General features: G+C 48.2%; 1 protein-coding gene across 1 annotated transcript in view; it reads left to right on the top strand.

Annotated features, from left to right (window-relative positions):
- The window catches only part of LOC107114819 (corticotropin-releasing factor receptor 2), a 138,529-nt gene that overhangs the window by 4,299 nt on the left and 111,431 nt on the right, over positions 1-22,799 (top strand). The window contains exon 2 of the mRNA XM_015416413.1: positions 17,878-17,963. Within this exon, the coding sequence (XP_015271899.1) occupies positions 17,878-17,963 (86 nt within the window). The remainder of the gene's footprint in view (positions 1-17,877; positions 17,964-22,799) is intronic.

Below are 22,799 nucleotides of genomic sequence, written 5' to 3'. Positions count from 1 at the left end.
TGGTGGACCCAGAGTTGGGTTGGCCTTTAATGTGCAGATGCTCCCTCTAAGCTGTGGAGTCTTGTGAGCAAAAATTCTACTTGGTGATCCGCTGGCATTAAAGTTGTGAGGGAGCCATTTGGCTGGAGCATAAATGAGTTTGCTCTGGAGCCATCCCTTCCTGAGCGGAGACAAAAATGTGTGAGCCGGAGGCTAAAAGACTGTGAGCTGGCTCACACTAACTCAGTTTAGAGGAAACACTGGCAGACGCAGAGAGTTCCTCAGAGATTTTTTAAAAAAACACAATTTCTTTCTTTTTAAAAAACTTAAAACAGCTACTAGATAAGATTCTTTTTTTTTTTTTTTTAAAGGGTATATTTGTAGTAAGGACAAAAATATAACCACGGTGCTGGAAGATCTACACGTAGGTTTTGATAAATAGTTTCCAAGTATCTAAAAATAAGCCATGCGCAATTGCTTTCACTGCCATGCGTTCAAATACTTACAGAGTTCTAAGGCCCTCAATCCATTGATTTACCAGAGGTGGGCTTTTATCTTGCCGATGTGCTAATACAAGTCTCTTAGCTGTAGTAAGGGCGTTAGTTTCTCAGTGGCTGTCTGAAGACATGGCTGCCTCATACAGAGACAGACTCTCGGTCTATCACAGTGGTGGCGAACCTATGGCATGGGTGCCAGAGGCGGCACTCAGAGCCCTCTCTGTGGGCACATGTGCCATCGCCCCAGCCAGGCCCAGACCATCATTAACGTGTCGAATTCTCTGCCAAATACTTTTAAGTAAATGAAAGCATTAGGGATTGCTTTCCTTACTTTGTTTGGATCATCTGAAGTGAATGTGTGAGTTGTTTTTTCTAAAGTAAAACCTCAGTATGCAGGTTAAATTGCCGTGTTGGCACTTTGCGATAAATAAGGGGGTTTTGGGTCGCAGTTTGGGCACTCGGTCTCTAAAAGGTTCGCCGTCACTGGTCTATCAAAATTAGTATTGTCTGTTCTGGTCGACGGCAGCTCTCCAGGGTCTCAGGTGGAGGTTTTTCACGTCAGCCTATCACTGGAGATGCTGGGGACTGAACTTGGGAAGGTTCCGCATGCATCACAGATGCTCCACCATCGAGCCATGGCCGATCCTCCATATGATGCGTGGTGTGAATCGAACACATGGTGCTCCTATTTGAGTCCATGCGATTCGTTTATCAAGGCCAATAATGTCTGTTGGGGCTAGCAGGGGCTTTCCAGGTGGAGGACTTTTGCATCACCACCTACGAGTTCGGTGTAGTGGTTAGGAGTGTGGACTCTAATCTAATCACACCCGGTGTTTGATTCCCCAACTCCTCCACATGCAGCTGATGGCGTGACCTTGGGTCAGTCACAAGTTCTCTCAGAGCTGTTCTCTCAGGAGCAGTTCTCGAAAGAGTTCTCTCAGCCCCGCCTACCTCACAGGGTGTCTGTTGTGGGGAGGGGAAGGGAGAGGAGTTTGTAAGCCGCTTTGAGACTCCTTCGAGTAGAGAAGGGTGGGGTATAAATCCAATATCTTTTTCTTCTTCTTCTTTTACCTCACAGGGGGTCTGTTGTGGGGAGGGGAAGGGAAAGGAGTTTGTAAGCCGCTCTGAGACACCTTTGGGTAGTGAAGGGCGGGGTATAAATCCAATCTCTTCTTCTTCTTCTTTTACCTCACAGTGGGTCTGTTGTGGGGAGGGGAAGGGAAAGGAATTTGTAAGCCGCTCTGAGACACCTTTGGGTAGTGAACAGTGTTCCCTCTAAGCTGAATTAGTGTGAGCTAGCTCACAGTTTTTTAGCCTCCGGCTCACACATTTTTGTCTTAGCTCAGGAAGGATGGCCCCAGAGCAAGCTAACTTACGCAGTAGCCAAATCGCTCGCTCACAATAATGCCAGTAGCTCACAAAGTAGAATTTTTGCTCATAAGACGCCACAGCTTAGAGGGAACATTGGTAGTGAAGGGTGGGGTAAAAATCCAATCTCTTCTTCTTCTTTTAACAGGGTGTCTGTTGTGGGGAGGGGAAGGGAGAGGAGTTTGTCAGCCGCTTTGAGATTCCTTCGGGTAGTAAAGGGCGGGGTATAAATCCAATCTCTTTTTCTTCTTCTTCTTTTACCTCACAGGGGGTCTGATGTGGGGAGGGGAAGGAAAAGGAGTTTGTAAGCCGCTCTGAGACACCTTTGGGTAGTGAAGGGTGAGGTAAAAATCCAATCTCTTCTTCTTCTTTTACCTCACAGGGTGTCTGTTGTGGGGAGGGGAAGGGAAAGGAGATTGTAAGCCACTCTGAGACTCCTTCGGGTAGTGAAGGGTGGGGGTATAAATTCAGTTTCTTCTTCTACCTGAGCTTCTTAATGGAGGTGGCAGGGATTGAACCTGGGACGTTCTGCTTGCAAAACAGATGTCCTCTCAGTCAACCATGCTGCCTCTCCTATTATTATTATTATTATTATTATTATTATTATTATTATTAATCTTTTTTCTTTGAGGGACTTTTGTTTGGTCCAGTGCAGTTGGAGTTGAGCCGGCATTCCACACCGGTAGCATTATCAGCGTTCAACCTAAGCAAGGCCTCTTAGTCTCTTGTGATGTGTTTGCTAAGCACTTGAAGATAAAACCGCTCACATCCATCTGACTCGAATGCCTCACTGGCAGGATAACATTACCAGAAGTGCTCTTGTCATCTGCTGACTGGCTTTGCTCAGATGAATCCTAACACCCCTGTGAAGAAATGCATTTTTCCTTTGGAGATTTGAAATGAGCAAAGCCTTCACTTTAAAAGGGTCCCCCCCCCCCTCTGGGCAGAGAACAGGCAAGGAGGAGGAAGTGAGTCAATGGCTTTCTAGGCTCACCTCAACTACCTCTTAAGAAATGCTAATAGGTTTAGCTAGAGACAACAGAAGGGTCCAGTCCCCAACCCCCCACCCCGCTTCTCCTTCAAGCAGGGAACAGAGATTTGGAGGAATTAAATACTAGTGAGACTTTAGGAAGGAAATTTCTGGAGGATTCAGGAAAAGTTTCTTTTTTGATCCAGCCTGACATGGTCAGTGGGTGGAGAAACTGATATGATAAAAACTCCTTGCAGCAAAGAGGAGCTCTCTTTTGTGCTGAGTAAATCAGAGCAGACAGTCAGAGCAGACAGGACTCTTAACTGAGGAGGCAGCCATTGACCATTGGCCTTGTGCTCCCTTGGAGAACTGGAGAAAGCTTCAAGGTAATGAATCGTAGAGTTGAAAGGGACCTCCAGTGTCATCTAGTCCAACCCCCTGCACAATGCAGGAAATTCACAAATACCTCCCCCATCCCCCCCCTCAAGGTCAGTAATGTTTACTCAGACCAGAAGTTGCTCTCCAAGGTCTCAAGCAAAAGTCTTTCCCATCGAAGGCGCCGGGACCAGATGCAATCCCCCCGGAGGCCATTAAAGTGATTCTGGAATGGTGGGCGCCCTTTTTAGCAGTTTTATTTACGGCTATAGATAGGACAGGTTTAATACCTGAAGCATGGACAAATGCTATTATTGTACCAATTTTTTTTTAAAGGTGACTGTAGATCGCCTAGTAATTATAGGCCCATTAGCCTGCTTTCCATATTAGGGAAACTCTATGCAAGCCATCTGGCGTTCAAACTTAAGGCCTGGATGGCAGAACAAAAAAATTTTTGGTATAGAGCGGGATTCTGTCCAGGGAAGTCAACTTTGGATCACTGTATTGTGTTAAGTCACTTAGTGAATAAATACAAAAAAGGGAAAGGGGACAAGTTGTACGCTGCCTTCCTAGATTTGAAGAGTGCTTTCGATACTGTTTCAAGGGAGCTGCTATGGAAGAAGTTAAGGCTGTTGGGAATTGACATGAGATTGCTCCTGTTGATCAAGAAATTATATACAGATACCACTTGTCAAGTAAGAGGCTCTAGGGATGAGGATTTAACCCCGAAAATCTCCATCAATATAGGGGTTAAGCAGGGCTGTGTATTTGCTCTCCCTCCTTTTTAATCTTTTTATAAATGATTTGGCTTTGATGTCACCCACCTTTACCCACTCACGGTGTTGCGGCCCAAAGTCAGCCCATTCCATCAAATAGTACAACTTATTATGCTTAAGCTTAGAGTGCAATATATCAGCAACTTCGAAATGCTGATGATTGAATATATCAGGCATGTCCAACTTCGAACAGGTAGTGATCTTTTTTTTCCGGCCAAAAGTGCCATGAAAATAAAGTTTTAAATTAGTTTCAAATTAGATTTTAACCCACTAAAGTTGGGTTCCACCATGCCCCCCCTTTATAATGCACCTTCTGTCATTTACTGGTAAGGGCTGGTGATCTATTTTATTTATTTATATTTATTTATTTTGGGATTTGTACCCCGCCCTATCCAGTAGCTCAGGGTGGCTAACAAACGGCCAAGCCGAAATTCAAATCTAAAAACAATAACAATATCTACCTCTGACCCCTCCGCGATCTACTGGTAGATCGCGATCTACCTGTTGGACATACCTGGAATATATCTTTCGCAAACGCTGGCACCAGTCCCCAATGTCCCCTACAGGCAGGGAGTGTCCGTCAGAAAAGGTAGGGGCGGGGCTTCATATCCATAGAGAGCCATGAATGGGGAGACCCTCGTAGACGAGTGGCACACATTATTATAGCAAAATTCAGCAAAAGGGAGGAGCCCCTCCCAGTCATCTTCTTGATAGTTGGTGAAACAGCAGAAGTACTGTTCCAGGGTTTGATTCACCCGTTCTGTTTGTCCATCAGTTTCTGGGTGGTAAGCACTGCTCAGGCCCCGCTCCACCCCCAATAAATCCATGAGCTCTTTCCAGAATTCGGAACAAATTGCGCACCATAGTCGGAGATTATTTTGCGGGGCAAAGTGTGTAGCCTGAAAACAGGCTGGAGGAACGCCTTGGCCAGGAGGCGTGCCGTAGGCATAACACTTAAACGGGACGAAATGGGCTTGCTTGGTTAAAAGATCCACTATCACCCATAGGATTGTTTTCCCCCTGCTGGGGGGCAAATCAGTGATAAAATCCATGGAGATCACCTCCCACGGCCGGCCCGGGGTGGGCAGAGGCTGCAGTAATCCAGGCGGTTTACCCGGGCGGAGCTTGCACATTATACACGTCTGGCATGACTGAACAAACAAGGAAAGATCCTTCCTCATTCCGGGCCACCAGAACTGGCGCTGTAGTAGATGCGACGATTTCACAAAGTGCCCCGCCAGTTTGTGGCCATGGACCACAGACATAACCTCCCCCTGCAAGGCAGACGGGACAAAGAGTTTGTGTCCGCGGTACCCGCAGCCGTTCGCCCTTTTCTCCACCGCCTCCTCTTTCCCCAGCTCCTTTTGATCAGAGTCCGAGAGGGCGGAGGCGAACTTCATTTCCCAGCCACCCTCTATGGCAGGGGGCGAGGCCTTCGCCTGGCTGCGAGCCACAACCGCCCCTCCCAGCTGGGAGGGAGTGAACATGAAGTCCAGAACACCCTCGTTTTCGTGAGTCACTTCTTCGCAAGCCAAGATGGGTAGCCGTGTCTGTCTGCAGCAGTAAAAAAGAGCAGGGGTCCAGCAGCATCTGAAAAGACTAGCAAAATTTGTGGCGGGGGAGAAGCTTTCGTGAGTCACAGCTCATTTCTTCAGATACAGGTAGAATGTGAGTCCATCTGTCCTTATATCTTGGAGAGTGGAGTGGTTTGATGCCGAATGACAATAGCAGGCATGCTTGGATTAGGCTTGCTTGGATTATGCAAAGGGGTAATCAACGTGAAGAAATCAGCCTTGGTAATGAGACAGGAAACCTAGGTCTTGATTCGGTCTAGGAGGATGCATTGTCTTGAGCTTTTTTTATCAGTTGCAATTCTGACTTAAGAGATGGCATTCTCTCACTTTACCAAGGGGGCAAGGGAGTCCCACAAGCTTGGTGGGCAGCTTCGGAATAGCCACTGTGTCTCTTTTAGCCCACATCTGCCTGAGACATCGAGCTGCTTTATCCTGAGTCAGATCATTAAACCCTCACCATTGTCTTCTCTGACTTGCAGCAGCAGCCCCACATCTTCTCCTTTAACTGGAGGTGCTGGGGATTGAACCTGGGACCTCCTGTAGACAATCCAGGTGTTGTCCTTCTGAGCTGCAACCCTTCAGTGTTAAAATTACCCGGGTACTGGTGGTAAGTGTTGTCAAGTCACAACTGACTTACGTTGACCCCGTAGGGTTTTCAAGACAAGAGACGTTCAGAGGTAGTTTGCCATTGCCTGCCTCTGTGTCACAACCCTGGTATTCCTTGGTTTTCTCCCATCCAAATACTAGCTCGGGCTGACCCTGCTTAGCTTCTGAGATCTGATGAGATCGTGGTAGCCTGGGCTGTCCAGGTCATGAATTACCTTACGCGGCTGCAGATATTGTGTGTGTGTGAGAGAGAGTGAAGCGCCATCAAGTTGTGGCTGACTTACGGTGACCTCAGCAAGGTGCTTTTGAGGCAAGTGGGAAGCAGAGGTGGTTTGCCATGGCCTTCCTCCACAGAGCCTTTCTTGGTGGTCCTCCATCCACTTACCAGCCTTGCTTAGCTTCTGAGATCTGTTGAGATCAAGCTATACCTAGGGTTGCCAGCCCCCTGGTCCAGACGGGTAGCACGATGACATCACCCGGAAATGATGTCATCACACTGCAGATGTCGCATGGTGGCACTCTAGGATTTGGGCAAAACTCTATGGTAAGTTTGGGCTCAAAACCATAGAGTTTTGCCCAAATCCTAGAATGTCACCGCATGATGATGATGTTATTCCAGGTGATGTAATTGCACCACGTGTTTCTGTGCATGTGGAAGAAGCTTCCAGAGAGAAGCAAAGATCTCCACCACCACCAGCAATGCTCTCTATACCATGCCTCCTTCCCTCCCCCAGATATATATTGGCTTCCTCTGCAGAGTCTTCCTTGGGGGTGTCCTTCCCAGTACAGGCCCTGCTTACCTTCCAAGTAGGGTTGCTAGGTCCCGCAAGGGGGCGGGGATTTTCCTGCCGAAAGGGCCCCCAACCCACCGGTCCAGATCCGGCCAGCAGCGGGAACCCCACCCCCAAAGTGGCCAGATCGGGCCGACATGCCCGGCACAATGACACCGCCCAGAAGTGACGTCATCACGCTGGGTATGTCGCCGGGAGACGCTCTAGCAACCAGCCTGGAAACTCTATGGTACCATAGAGGTTTTAGGTTGCTAGAGCGTCACCCGGCGACATACCCAGTGTGATGACAACACTTCTGGGTGACGTCATTGCGGCGCACGCGCAAAAAAACTCCCAACCGAGTCCAGGACTCCCCCGGTATTAAGACGATAAGACTTGGCAACCCTGCTTCCAAGATCTGACGAGACTGGGCTGTACCATGCCGCCTTTCCTCCCCTGCAAATATTGCCGGGATTACCTATGTGAAGTGCTTTAAATTCTCAGAAACGGTATCGATATGTTCTCTCCTTCCTCCGTGCTCTGTGTCAAGAAGGGAGTGGGCGGGAATGAGTTACTTCCTGCCCAGAAACTCCCAAGTGTTCATCTAGTTGGTTTTTAAGGAGGTGGGTGTTAAAGAATCGACACTTGTAAGAGCAAGAAAACCCTAAGCCTTCTATAAAGCCAACAGAAAGGCATTTGTGTAATAAAAATTAATAGGGGTCCCCTGGCAAATGCTTTTCTAAAAAATCAAATATCCACAGCAGGAAGCTTGGTTGAAGGTTGGGGGGTAGGGTTGCCAACCCCCCCGGTTTGCCAGGGGTCCCCCGTTTTTTGGGGGGGGGTTCTACCCCCAACACCCACAGCCACCCATCTCTCTCCCTTTAAGGGTGTGCAACCCGTGTTTCATCCCAAGCAGGAACTCCGCAAGCTTGCAGGAAAAAGCCAGCTCCCTTCTTAAAAGGGAAACGCAGCTTCTCTTAATGGGGAAACGCCGGCTGCCGGCTACTTTAAGTGCAGGGAACTGCTGTTTCTGGAGATCCGGCGCACAGCTGGGTGGGGGGGGGTGGTGGCAGACGTTCCCCAATGTGACGTCATCACGTTGGGGATGCCCCACCCCTTCCAGGAACGCCCCCAAAGTCCCCCGCTGGGGGTGGAAGATGGACTTGGCAACCCTATTGGGGGGAGAGAGAATTGCAGGCGATTTGGGGGAGTGTTTCTCTTCCTACGGTGCACAGGAAGGAAGAGGGGCTGCGGTTCAGTGGTAGGGCCTCTGCTTGCCATGCAGAAGTTCCTTGGTTCAATCCCTGGCATCTCCAGGCCCAGGCAAGAGGTGATGTGAAAGACCTCAGCCTATGACCCTGGAGAGGCGCTGCTTTGAGTAGACAATACTGACATAGTTCCTTTCCGCATTCCCCTGCCACTCTGGATTCTCTCAGTGTTCAAGTCGAGGCAATTAAAGTCCAGGGCAAAACAGCATCCAAAAAACCCTGGGGCAACAGCAGGCTGAAACCTGGGCTGACCACTGAAGGGAGGGAATGTGATGCAGAATGGGGGAAGAACGCTGGATTAAAAAGAAGGTTGAACTCAATTTTAGTGTAGAATTGGGGGGGAACTGGATTAAAAAGAAGGTTGAATTTGATTTTAATGCAGAATTGGGGGGGGGGACCTGGATTAAAAAGAAGGTTGAATTCGATTTTAGTGCAGAATTGCTTGGAGGACTCTGCGGTGAACATGGATTAAAAGGAGAGTGCAGAAAGGGCCTTTGAAGGACCAAGGGTCTGATTCAGTATAAGGCAGCCTCGTGTGTGGAACATGTGCGTCTATGCAAAAGAAATATCAATTTGCTGCAGTCAAACAGGTTTGGCAGGTTTTGGGATAGAAAAACCTTCCCAACCTATTTGGCCAGCATCAAAAGTGGGGTGAGAGTGTATTCCACAAGCAGTGCTATCAAATGTAGCTCTCGTTCCCCTCTGGGGGGAGAAAATACAGATATATATTTATCAGTCTCCAGCCGAAGCCGCTTCCTCTCCTCTGAATTTCAGCTAATCACCATAAAAATGAGATCCTGTGTACTTCACCTTCCGCATGAATATATTCATCAGCTGGGAAATGGATTTTTTGCGGCGTTTCCTGCCACTTGCAAAATAATTTGAGAGGGCTGGATTGTGGGTTTTAGAAATTTAATTCCCAAGATTAAAAATAATAATAATAGTAACTTGCCAGTGGGAGATGTTTTCAATAATTGCAGCAATTGACTTGATTCATTTTTTTTTTAAACCGTGTAATTATCGTAATGATATGCTTGCGCGTGTGTGTATATAAAGAGAGAGTTGCTCGGATCCCAAGGGCTTCATCTTGATAGTCTTCCAATCTGCTGCTCTCACCGAAAGATGACAAAGTATGAGTTTCTGTCAAACAATCTTTTACAACTGTAGGCAAACAAATCTAATATTCAGGGAAGCAATTTGAAGACAGGGTGTTTTTGTAGCGTTGGGCTAAAAGCAGAGGTTCCCAAGCTTATTTAGCCTACCGCCACCTTTTCAGAAAAAAAAAAAAATTACTCAGCGCCCCCCTGGAAATCTACCTTCAAAAAGTGGACAAAAAGATGCAGTTACAGATTTGCACCCAAGGCTCCTACCGCCCACCTGGATCATTCCAGCAGCACCCCCCAGGGGGCAGTATTGCCCACTTTGGGAACCAGTGGGCTAAAGGAAACGAAATTTCAGCCGACCCCATCTCAAAAAAACCCTCCTCTTTTCGGTCCCCAGGGAGCAAATTTGAGAGAATTGAAATTGCCAGTCCTCTTGAGTGATAAACTCACACAGTTAGGGGATCAGAGGTCATTTCGGGGGGGATCGCGGGGGATCGCAGTCCCCCCTGGTGAGGTACGGGGGGCGGGGCACATGACGAAGCCCCGCCCCCTGCTTCCGGCCGCCCCGCTTCCGGCCCTCATTCAGCCAGGGGGAGGCAGGAGAAGAGGGAGGGTAAGTTGCTTCCTCCCTGCCTCTCCCCACCCCTGCCTGCCTGGGGCCAGGGAGGGCCTTCACGGGGCTTCCTCGAACTCCCGCCGGCCTTGCAGGTCCACCGCCGGGCCCCCAACACTTCCGGTGATGTCAGGGGGTGTGGCATATGCTAATGAGTTATGCTAATGAGTTCCCCTAGCTCTTTTTCTACGAAATTACCCCTGTAGGGGATTCACCTAAAAAAAGGAACTATGGCACCCCAGATGTAGGGATGCCAGCCTCCAGGTGATGGTTGAAGATCTCCTTGGATTACAACTGAGATTGGCAGCAGTTTTGCTGAAGGAAACAATATGTCGGTGATTTTTTTCCCTTTGGAGCAGAAGACCTAGAATTCCATCTTTGGCTGGCTCCGCATCTGGCATTCGCTCCCCATTTCCTCAACACTGAGGAAAAGATGCAGCTCAGTACCACATTCAGATACCCCGGGCCAACGCCATACTGACTGCAAAGTCATCCCTGAACTACGCAGAAGGTACGATAAAACCCAATGATCAAAGAAGGCAAAAGCGGCATACAATGCACAGGGTACCATAAAATCCCGATGATCAAAGAAAGTGAAAGCGGCATGCAGTGTAGAGGGTACCATAACATCCGATGGTCAAAGACAGTGAAAATGGCATGCAATGCAGAGGGGGATTTCTGTTCCAACGTGGGTTTGCTAAATTAACGGAGGGAAAAGCCGATGCAGAATTGCCCTTTGTGAAGAAGCCTTTTGGCGAAACACGGCTTGTTATCAGCTAGCTTATGCGTAAAGAAGAATATCGAAGGATCCTACATTAGTTCATCCACCAGGCTCCAGTAGGGTTGCCAGCCTCAAGGGTATAATGCCATAGACTCCACCCTCCAAACCAGCCATTTCCTTCATGAGAACAACCATTGCCAACCTCCAGGTGGGGCCTGGGGATCTCCCGCTTTTACAACTGATTCCCAGCTGACAGAGATCAGCTCCCCTGGAGAAAATGGCTGCTTTGAAGGGTGGACTCTATGGCGTTGGACCCTGCTGAGGCCCCTCCCCTCCCCAAACCCCGCCCTCTCCAGGTTCCACCCCCCAAGTCTCCAGGTATTTTCCAACCCAGCCCCGGCAGCCCTAGACTCCAGTGAATCTTTGAATTCCTGTGGGACTATTAAAACTGGGAGATTTGTGTTCCATGTTGTTGGAGTTTCTGGTGTATGAGTTGATAAAGTTTACATATATCTATGACCTGTGGTATGTAAAACACACCTAGATATATTTAAATTTATTATATTTGTATTACATTGGACTGTGTCCCTTTTATTACATTCTTACTACATTGTGATACAGTTGTTTAAGACTTGTGGTTGTTTATTTGTTGAGCAGGGATTGTTTCCTTTCTTTTGCGTCCTTCTTCTGTGCTGCTCTTTGGTTTTGGTTTTAACCTCCGGGTAGTGGTCAGAGATCTCCTGGGATTACAACGAATCTCCAGGTGACAGAGATCAGTCCACCTGGAGAAAACGATTGCTTTGGAGCAGTGTTCCCTCTAAGCTGAGTTAGTGTGAGACAGCTCACAGTTTTTTAGCCTCCGGCTCCCACATTTTTGTCTTAGCTCAGGAAGGAGGGCTCCAGAGCAAACTAATGTATGCAGTAGCCAAATGGCTCGGTCACAACTTTAATGCCAGTTGCTCACCAAGTAGAATTTTTGCTCACAGGACTCCACAGCTTAGAGGGAACATTGCTTTGGAGAGTCGACTCTAGGACAGGGATGTCGAACTCATTTGTTATGCGGGCCGGATCTGACATAAATGAGACCTTGTTGGGCCGGGCCAAGCGTGTCATAAAACGTAATGCCCGGTAGCGGAGATATAGACTTTATAAAGGACACAGACACAAAGGGTTCTTTTTTACTTAAAATAAAAACATGCTTAAAACATCAGCGCTCTCTGCAATATTTTGTTTATTGAACAGTGTCTGATAGTGGACACCTCTTGCTTTGAACAATTGCATCAAAATGCCTGTGCTGTTGCAATCTTCAGTATGCTGCTCAGGCGCATATCTGTAAGCTGCAAACCTACGATGATGCGGCGGCAGCAGCAGCAGAACTGGAAGAAGCAGCAGAAGACAGTTCCACTGCGGGCCTGACAGAAGCCCTCCGGGGGGGCCTCATCCGGCCCCTGGACTGCATGTTTGACACCCCTGCTCCAGGACATTATACCCCCCTGAAGCCCCTCCCCTCCCCAAGCCCCTCCCTCCTCAGGATCCACCCGCCAAATCTCCAGGTATTTCCCAGCCTGGAGCTGGCGACACCGCTCGTAAGCACTGGGAAGTATTTCGGGTTTCTGTACTGCCCGTCATGGTGGCCACCCTGTTCTCCTCTAGACCAGAGCCGTATTTTGCCATAGTAATGAGTGGCAGCCACTAAGGCCACAGACACGCCTTTAAATCCAGCTCAGCTGCAAATGCCTGACATATCTACAAGGCATGATCAGACAGCAACATCTGGGAAAGGCCCCACAGCCGTCAGCATCCCGGAAGCCAAGACACCGGGGAAAGTCTGCTCCTAATGCTTGTTGATGGGCCACGGATGGAATTTCCTCCGTCTGATCTCTCAAGCACGCTCTCGTGCCGTCGGGATGGTTTGCTCCTTCCATCCTGACTCCTTGCCGGGTTTTCCTCCCCTCACTTAGCAGTATGTGAAGAAGGAGGAGGATATTGGATTTATACCCAGCCCTTCACTACCCAAAAGAGTCTCAGAGCGGCTTACAAACTCCTTTCCCTTCCCCTCCCCACAACAGACACCCTGTGAGGTAGGTGGGGCTGAGAGAGCTCTTGACAGGAACTGCTCTTTTTCAAGAACAGCTCTGCCAGAACTATGGCTTGCCCAAGGTCATCCAGCAGCCGCGGGTGGAGGAGTGGGGAAATCAAACCCGGTTCTCCGGATTAGAGGCAGCCGCTCTTAACCACTACACCAAACTGGCTCTTGGGAGGGGTGGGATAAAAATGAGACAGGCAGGGGCTGAGACTGTTGAAATGAGGCGACTCAGCGTGCCTGGACATTGGGAGGCGCTGTATCACTCTGTCTATAGGTTTTATCTCCTTGAATCGGATGCCTCTCTTTCTTAACCTGGGAGATGCCCTCTGACTCCTCTTCTCTCTCACATTGTCCTCTCCCTCTCTCCTCATGGCTTTCCACAGAGAGACATATCTCTGCAGGTCTCTCCTGTAGAGACAATGCCCTCATCCTCCCATACACACGATGCCAAACAAGCTGGCCATTTGCAATAGGGAAAGCACTCTCTAGATTTGGCTTCTTTCTCTCCTTTTGACTACAACCTGAATGCGAACTGGATCTATGAATGGGCAAACTATGCTATATTAGCAAAATACCCTGATAGAGACCTCCTGCCTTTTCCCCACTTTTTTTTTTTAAAGTAATTTGGCCACTTTGTGAGTACGAAGGGCATCTCTGCCCGGATTCTGATTCCAGAGGATGCTCCAATGTTCACAACAAAAGGAGGATGGAGAGGTTGTCAAATTAATTCATCAGAGCACTAAAAGGGTCTTGAAATTATTATTCTGCTTTCAGAGAAAACCATCCAGAGGAAAATTCAGTGTGTCAGCAGGGGGGAAGGAAAGCATAATCATGTCTGCTGGGGTTGAACCCCCCCTCTCCAATAAAATCTCATTAGACAAATGACCACCGATGTTTAGGACAGCTTGTCCAGGCAAACCAATGCTGGGGATGATGGGATTTGGGAGAAAGTTCTACTCTTTCTTTTATTTTGGCTTTATAATGGCACATCTCTCCGGGCCTTCTGATTTACGCCACAGTCCCTGACAGAAAAGGAGACTCCTTTTTCATTCTTTTCAAAAGAACTTCCCTCAGAAGGCCAATTCACCTTTTCGGTAGCAGCACCTCACTGTGGAATTTCAGCTTAGAAAAGGGATGACTAAGGGGGGACGTGACAGAGGTTTATAAAATTACTAGTAATAAGGCCCGTTGCAGAAAGAAATGCAACGAGCTCTAGAAAGAGGGCCTGGGAGAGTGCTCTGGCCTGCACTGCCCCCCCTTCCCCCCCCCGAGTGCCATGGCCAGACCATTGCTGCCGTGGGCACTCCTGTCTTCCACCTGGGTGGGCCCCCCACCCCGACTCTGGTTGTGTTGCTTTTCTGTCCTCCTCTCCCCCCCCCATCCCACTGTGCCTCACAGCCATTTTAAACAGTGCAAGGCGGGCAATGGAGCCGGCGTGTGAGGCGGAGCCAGTACGAGTGGCCAGAGCCGGGGAGGACTGGTGAGTAGCCGGGGCATTGTCGTCATGAGGGGGGAACCGGATGCTGCGTGCTGGGTCCTCGCTCCATGTATGGAGTGAGAGAGAGATGGAGAGGGCCGTGGGAGAGGACTGAAGCAAGGACCCCCCTCCCCACCCCGACGTTGCACGTGAGTCAGAGGGAAGGAGGCCCCGGCCATCCCCAGCCCCGCTGAGAGTCCCATCCATCCCTTCCGTCGGCTCCAAGCACACTGAGCCGGAGACGGTGGCCACCGCTTCTGTGGGCGGGACTCCGCAACCCAGGCAGCCAATGCAGCCAGTGCCTTCTGAGTGGCAGTTCAGGCAGCCAACTGATTTTGGCGTGCATAGAACTTTGTCACTCGAAAATGGAATTATTATAAGGAGAGATGCATGGGGTGGAGAGACTTGACAAAGAGAACTTTTTTCTCCCTCTCCCCAAATACTAGAACTTTAGGGCATCCAATGAAGCTGATGGGCAGTAAGTTCATGCCACACAAAAGGAAATACTACTTTACATGGAGAGTGATTAAAATGTGGAATTCGCTGCCAGAGGATGTAGTGATGGCCACCGGGATAAGCAGCTTTAGAGGAGGATTTGAAAGATTCATGGAAGAGGGGTCGATCAATGGCTACTAGCCATGGTGATTAAACAGAAGCCCCCTGTTCAGAGGCAGTCAGTCTCTGAATCCCCGAGCAAGGAGGCAACATCGTAGGAAGGCCTCGGCCTCTATGTCCTGTTGCTGGCCCTCCAGAGGAACTGCCTGGCCACTGTGTGAGACAGGAGGCTGGACTAGATGGACCCTCACTGGTCTGATCCAGCAGAGCTCTTCTGAGGTTCTTCTCAGGGGAAGGCCTCGGCCTCTGTGCCCTGTTGTTGGCCCTCCAGAGGAACTGTTTGGCCACTGTGTGAGACAGGAGGCTGGACTAGATGGACCCTCACTGGTCTGATCCAGCAGAGCTCTTCTGAGGTTCTTCTCAGGGGAAGGCCTCGGCCTCTGTGCCCTGTTGTTGGCCCTCCAGAGGAACTGTTTGGCCACTGTGTGAGACAGGAGGCTGGACTAGATGGACCACTGGTCTGATCCAGCAGGGCACTTCTGAGGTTCTTATGTGATGATGTTTTACCACCATTTTAATGGCATACGTTTTAGTCTGGAAACTCATATTCATGTGAAGCTGCCTCGTTATCTATGTATTTTATGCTCTGTTTGTTTTATACCAGGTTTCGATTAAGAATTGTTGTTGTTTTTATGTTCTTCTTATGTTTTGTTGTGTAAGTTGCTCTTCTGAAGTCCTTTGAGAAATAATGGGAGAAAAACATACAGGATAGATATTTATATGAACAATCAGTGTAGTGTGGTGCAGTGGTGTAATGGTTTAGGGCAGTGGTTCTCAACCTTCCTAATGCTGCGACCCTTTAATACAGTTCCTCATGTTGTGGTGACCCCCAACCATAAAATTATTTTCACTGCTACTTCATAACTGTAATTTTGCTACTGTTATGAATCGTAATGTAAATATCTGATATGCAGGATGTATTTTCATTGTTACAAATTTTCCGATGGTCTCAGGCGACCCCTGTGAAAGGGTCGGTCGAAAGGGGTCGCGACCCACAGGTTGAGAACCACTGGTTTAGATGGTCAGGACAGAACGTTTCTCCTCATTCCGCACAGAAAGCCAACCTGGCCTAGAGGTTGGAGAGCTGGAGTAGGATTTGGGAGAGCCGAGTTCGAATTCCGACTCGTGCCATGGAAGCTTGCTGGGTGAACTTGGGACAGTCACACACTCTCAGCCTAACCCCCTTCACAGGATTCTTGTGAGGATAAAATGGAGGAAAGTAGAATGATGTATGCCACTTTGGGTCTATACTGGGGAGAAAGGCAGGGTATGAATGAAGTAGGCAGGTAGATAAGGAGGTGACTTGTCCCAAGGTCACCCAGCAAGCTTCCATGGTACAAGTGGGGATTTGAACCTGCATCTTCACCATGTGAGTCTGACACTCTTAACCACCACGCCACACTGGCTCTCTGCGGCTTTTGCTGGTCACACCCTTTTGGGCCAGTCACACCCTCTGAGGCAGATCTACCTCACAGAAATAAAATGGAGGACAGGAATAAAATGGAGGAATGATATATGCTGCTTTGGGTCCACATTGGGGAGAAGGCAGGGTATAAATTGATTGATTGATTGATTGATTTGATTTGATTTTTACCCCGCCCTCTCGCCAAGGCAAACTCACGGCGGCTTACATGAAGAGAATAATGGCTAAAACAGCAATATAAATATCAATATAAAAATGAAGCAAATAAATGAAATTAGGGGGAAGCTTCAATGTGAGGAAAGAATACGACACAAAAGTGAATAAGCGTCGGTTCGTTTGGCAAAAACAAACCTTACAAAAAGAGAGCTATTCGGGTCAAAACAACAGGGACGACCTTTCAAAAGCTACTCCTCATTAGGGTTGCCAAGTCCATCATTTCACCCCCAGCGGGGGACTTTGAGGCGTTCCTGGAAGGGTTTTTTTCCCCAGAAACAGATGGAAATTTTTGGAAAAAATGGAAAAAAATGCTACATTAGCACTTCTTTTTTCTTTTCCAAATTGAAAGTCATTCTGTTACTTTAGGGACATAAAATATGACTATGGACATTTTTACTTGGCATGAAATTATCACAACTAGCATATTAAAAATATAGTTTATCCAAACAATTATTACAAACAGAATACCCACCCTCATGCAAAAACAAAACTGAAACCTTTTCCTTTTCTTGTGACAATAGCACCTCCTAAAGGAAGAAATGCATCTTGTTCTTGCATTGGAGAGTTCAGTTTGTAACCTAGGACTTGCTTGTCCTCAGTGCACAGAAATTAGATCAATCTGATACCATACATATTTTTTAGAAATGATTTGGAAAATATTTGAACACCTTGTCTCAAAATATTTTATTCATCATGTTAAAATAAATTTTTCTATAATCAATTTTTTCTTTTTTCAATTTTTTCAATTTTTCGGAAAAAAACAAAAAAGGCTTCAGGAAAAAATGGGGGGGAAACTGTCCCCCCCCCCAATTTTCCCAGTTTTTTTCTGGGCCTTCACATCTCTAGTCCAGCTTCTATGTGTTTTGGAGGAAGGGGTGTACAGGCCCAGCCCTTGATTAACCAGAGGGAATGCATGCGACTGCCAGTTTGGTGTAGTGGTTAAGTGTGTGGACTCTAATCTGGGAGAACCGGGCTTGATTCCCCACCCCCCCCCCCCTTGCAGCTGCTGGTGTGACCTTGGGTCAGTCACAAGTTCTCTCAGAGCTGTTCTCTCAAGGGCAGTTCTCTCAGAGCTCTCTCAGCCCTGCCTACCTCACAGGGTGTCTGTTGTGAGAAGGGGAAGGGAAAGGAGATTGTGAGCCGCTCTGAGACTCCTTTGGGTAGGGAAGGGTGGGGTATAAATCCAATCTCTTCTTCTTCTTCTTCACTGTGGCTGTGACCCAGGAACTGCTGTTGGTGTGTGAGAGGGAAGCATGTAGATTGTTTCTGGTTTCGCGCAGTTTACTTAACACAGCCCCCTGGGAGGACGTTCACTCTCTTACCCACTTGGGTTGGGAAAAGATGATGCTACTCAGACTGAATGTTTTAAGTCGGTTTGTCGCTCGGGTGTCCTGTCTTTCTTTCACTAATGGAGTTTTTTTTTTTCCCTCTTCCCCTCAGGAAACGCATATCGGGAGTGCCTGGGTAATGGGAGCTGGGCCATCAAGGTGAACTACTCCCAGTGTGAACCGATCCTGGATGACGAGGTCGGTGTCTCTCCTCCGCGTGCGCTTTTCTTTTGCCTGCCAAGTTTTGAAAAATCTCACGGGGAGATGATTTGACTCCTTCCCTGCTTTTTGGAACACGCCAGCATGTTCCTTTCTGTGACTCGCCTGGCTGGTTATTATAGCGAAATATTGTGTTCGTGTTCTGCTCTTGGCAGGGCTCCTTTTGTAGAAAAAGCCCAGCAGGAACTCATTAGCATAATAGGCCATACCCAAGAGCAGGAACTCATTAGCATATTAGGCCACACCCTGACAGCACAGCTCATTCGCATATTAGGCCGCACCCCCATGTTACCAGAAGTGTGGTCATCCAGCCACACCCACCTATTGCTTCTTATTCTCTTTACCTTGTTTGTTGTCAAAACCCAGGGCCTTTTTTTGTAGCAGGAACTCCTTTGCATGTTAGGCCACATACCCCTAATTGTAGCCAATCCTAATGAGTTTCTTCTGTTGGGTGTGGCCTATTATGCTAATGCGTTCCGGCTGGGCATGGCCAACTTGGGAGCCAGCCGGAACTCCGTTCCTGTGCGTTCCTGCCCAAAAATAACCCTGGCTCTCGGTATCTCCTCCCCAACTTGCTGAAAAATAGAACTGAATAGTGCTAAAAAGAAAAAGGCAAGGCTACGGTTGCCAGTTCTGGGTGGAGAAATACCTGGAGGTTTGGGGGGCGGAGCCTGGAGAGGGAGGGGTTTTGGGTGGGCACAAGACCATAGACTCCACCCTCTAAAGCAACCGTTTTCTCCAGGGAAACTGATCTCTGTCTTCTGTCGTAATAGCGAGAGATCTCCGGGCCCCATCTGGAGGTTGGCACGCCCTAAGCATGGCTAGACCTGAACCCATATCAACACCCGAATTATTTTTATTGAATATAAGACTAGAAAACTGTAAAAAAAACAACACAAGACTTTTATCTCATTATACATGTATTGACCACTAGGGTTGCCAACTCCTAATTTCTTACCGGCGGGGGACCGTCCGCACGCTGTTTGAGGGGAAAACAAAGAGTTTTCCCCTCAAATGGCAGCCATTTGAGGGGAAAACTCTTTGTTTTCCCCTCAAACAGCGTGGCTCCGCCCCCAGCGTGCGACGTCACTTCCGGTGACGCGCACGCGGGGGTGGGGTTTCCCCCAGGCCCCGATTCCGGCGCGCCGGGAATCGGGGCTCCAAAACGGGGGATTCCCCGCCCCCCGGCTGCATTTGGCAGCCCTATTGACCACTGCAAGAATATTGTATGCTAAATACTGGAGGAAAGGTTGAGCAGAACTCTGGAAACTGCTGAGATGGATAAGCAGACTATTTTGGAGAGGACAAAGAGAAGAGAGATTTCAGAGTACATGGTCAAGATTTTATAAATGGTTCGAAGACTACAGTAAATGAACAATATGGATTTATAATCTCATCTGAAAATATTTTAGAATCCAGCTTTTATTATGATACAGAACATCTAAATATAATTATGTATGCAGTTATTTAACAGGGCTCTTTTTGTAGAAAAAGCCCAGCAGGAACTCATTAGCATATTAGGCCGCACCCCCATGTTACCAGAAGTGTGGTCATCCGGCCACAGCCACCTTTTGCTTCATATTCAGTTTACCTTGTTTGTTGTCAAAACGCCAGGGCTTTTTTTGTAGCAGGAACTCCTTTGCATGTTAGGCCACACACCCCTAATGTAGCCAATCCTAATGAGTTTCTGCTGTTGGGTGTGGCCTGTTATGCTAATGAGTTCCTGCTGGGCGTGGCCAACTCGGGAGCCAGCCGGAACTCCGTTCCTGTGCGTTCCTGCCCAAAAATAGCCCTGCAGTTATACAATGTAGGAGGTATTGTAACAGATATAATTAGAAGGTTTGTGAAATCCCCAATCTGAATGTTCTACAGATATAATTAGAAGGTATATGTAACCCCAATCTGAATGTTCTTTATGTTTGTTGGATTGTTTGTGTTTGTCCTATACTAAACAAAAATTTAAAAATGTAAAAAGATACATCTTGCACGATCAGAGCTATTGAGGATCCGAAGTTCAGCAAGATGTTCTTTACACATCTGCTGCTGTTACCTAGTATTGGCATGTCTTTGTAAAGAGGACCTTCACAACAAGAAATAAACTGGTTCCTTCCTAATGGCTTGCAGTCTAGAAGTTTTCTGCTTTTGTAGTAGCAAAGAGCAAGAGCCCCACCTATGTCACAGGGTGTCTGTTGTGGGGAGGGGAAGGGAAGGAAATTTTAAGCTGCTCTGAGAGTTCAAGTGAAGGGTGGGGTATAAATCCAATCTCCTCCTCCTCCTCCTCCTCCTCCTCTTCTTCTTCCTCTTGCAGTTCAAGGCAACTTGCAATAATAATTAAAAACATCCCAAACTAAGCCCCCTATTAAAATTGCAGACCTAGATCTCCCCCCTTCCTCTCCTTAAAAGATGCGCACTGTTCAAACTTCCTCCAAGGCCCTCATCAGCATGATAACAGTAAAGGTGATACGCTCACCAGCGAGACTAATTCAGTGCAAGAAACGTAATTATGCATGGGATAGAGCAGGTCGAGAAAGAAGTCCTTTTCTCCCTTTCTCACAAGACAAGAACTCGTGGGCACTCCATGAAATTGCTGAGCGGTCGGGTTAGAACGGATAAAAGGAAGTCCTTCTTCACCCGAAGAGTGATTAACACATGGAATTCACTGCCACAGGAGGTGGTGGCGGCTACAAGCCTGGACGGCTTCAAAAGGGAATTAGATAAGCATATGGAGCAGAGGTCCATCAGTGGCTATTAGCCACAAGGTATAGATAAGGACTCTCAGTCTGGGGCAAGTGATGCTTTGTATTCTTGGTGCTTGGGGGGGGGGAAACGGTGGGAGGGCTTGTAGTGTCCTGGCCCCACAGGTGGACCTCCTGATGGCACCTGGTATTTCTGGCCACTGTGTGACAGAGTGTTGGACTAGATGGGCCATTGGCCTGATCCAGCATTGGCTTTTCTTATGTTCTTATGTAATGTACTGTTGTTACCTCAACACTGTCAACATCCACCTCTTTCGGGAGAAACCCTGGCGTTCGAATAGAAGCCTCCATTCCCTTGACGTGATTTTCCGGTCTCTTTTGTCAACATGGCAAAAATCCCTGCCAAAGAGCTTTTCCACCACCAGAGTGTTGTCCCCGCCGTGCTGTGCCTCCTTAAGCTCTGCACAGAAGGATAGCTCCGAGGTGTCTTTAGCCAGGCACAACTTCAACCAGTGCCGAAAATGGTCCCTGAAGCCCTCGGTGTTTGCAAGGCATTAACGGTTTCATTTGCCAGGCCCTTTCCGGGCTTACCAAAGTGCTTGATAAATATTAAAGGAGAAGGAATATCCCCCAAATACTTTGCAATTCAACTACCGCCAAAGAAGGGCCGCGTTTATGACCGAGCGTTCCCTCGTAATCCCGGCCTTGATTAAAACTCAGATTGGTTCCCTTCAAATGACCTTTTACCACTGTTTCGTATTGCCCATTTATTAATCTCCGCAGACGGTACGCATCTTCAGGGCTGTCCAGATCTGTAGCCTATCTGGAAATGTAAAATAAAAGGCCGGGTATATTTATTATCCCCCCCCCCCCGATTTAGTGCCTTAGAGTCCCCCAGACTTCTCTGATTAAATTTTGACCTCTGTAGTTGGAGAGTTTTCTATGTGCAGAGGGGCTGACGGGGAAGCGTTCTTGCTGCATCCAGAATGAAGGTACCTTTTCTCCTCTGGGATGCACTGAAAGGCAGGGTGGCGTAGTGGTTACAGTCAGTGGTCATTTCCTGCAGGAGTGGAGCTCTGGCAGTAAAGAGCCCAGGGGGCGGGCACATGGAACGAGCCTCACCCCCTGCTCCCAGCAGCCCTCAGTCAGAGCAAGAAGCAGCCAGGTAAGTTGCAGAGCTCCCCCCCGGCCCAAAATAGTCCAGTGGCACCTTTAAGACCAAGTTTTATTCAGGTACAAGCTCTCCTTCCTCTGCGAGGACATATCTGCACATTTCCCCCCCCCCAATACATAGCAATCCAAAACAGTCCAGTGGCACCTTTAAGACCTAGTTTTATTCAGGTACAAGCTCTCCCTCCTCTGCGAGGACATATCTGCACGTTTCCCCCCCTCCCAATAGCTAGCAATCCAAAACAGTCCGGTGGAGCCTGAGCGGTGGGTGTTGACTTCTGACACACTTTCGGTGATGTCAGGGGGTGTGGCGTATGCAAATAAGTTATGCTAATGAGTTATGCTAATGAGCTCCTGCACCTCTTTTTCTCCTCTTTTTCTACGAAATGACCCCTGGTTACAGTCAATGTTCCCTCTAAGCTGTGGAGTCCTGTGAGCAAAAATTCTACTTTGTGAGCAACTGGGATTAAAGCTGTGAGCGAGCGACTGGGCTACTGCATGAATCAGTTTGCTCTGGAGCCCTCCTTCCCGAGCGAAGGCAAAAAGGTGCAAGCTGGAGGCTAAAAAACTGTGAGCTAGCTCGCACTAACTCAGCTTAGGGGGAACACTGGTTACAGTGTCAGACTGCGATCTGGGAGACTCCCCACTCTGACACGGAAGCTCGCCAGGCTAACTAATTAATTACCATGTGGCATTGTGTGTAGTATAGCCAGGGCTTTTTTTTTGTAGAAAAAGCCCAGCAGGAACTCATTAGCATAATAGGCCGCACCCAACAGCAGAAGCTCATTAGCATATTAGGCCACACCCCTGACAGCACAGCTCATTGGCATATTAGGCCACACCCCCATGTTACCAGAAGTGTGGTCATCCAGCCACACCCACCTTTTGCTTGTTATTCTGTTTACCTTGTTTGTTGTCAAAACCCAGGCCCTTTTTTTTGTAGCAGGAA

The sequence above is a fragment of the Gekko japonicus genome, unplaced genomic scaffold (assembly GCF_001447785.1).
Source record: "Gekko japonicus isolate JY-2015 unplaced genomic scaffold, Gekko_japonicus_V1.1 scaffold1703, whole genome shotgun sequence".
In the NCBI taxonomy this organism is placed as follows: Eukaryota; Metazoa; Chordata; class Lepidosauria; order Squamata; family Gekkonidae; genus Gekko; species Gekko japonicus.
The sequence above is the reverse complement of the archived record's forward strand: the minus strand, read 5'-3'. Positions and strand labels throughout refer to the sequence as shown.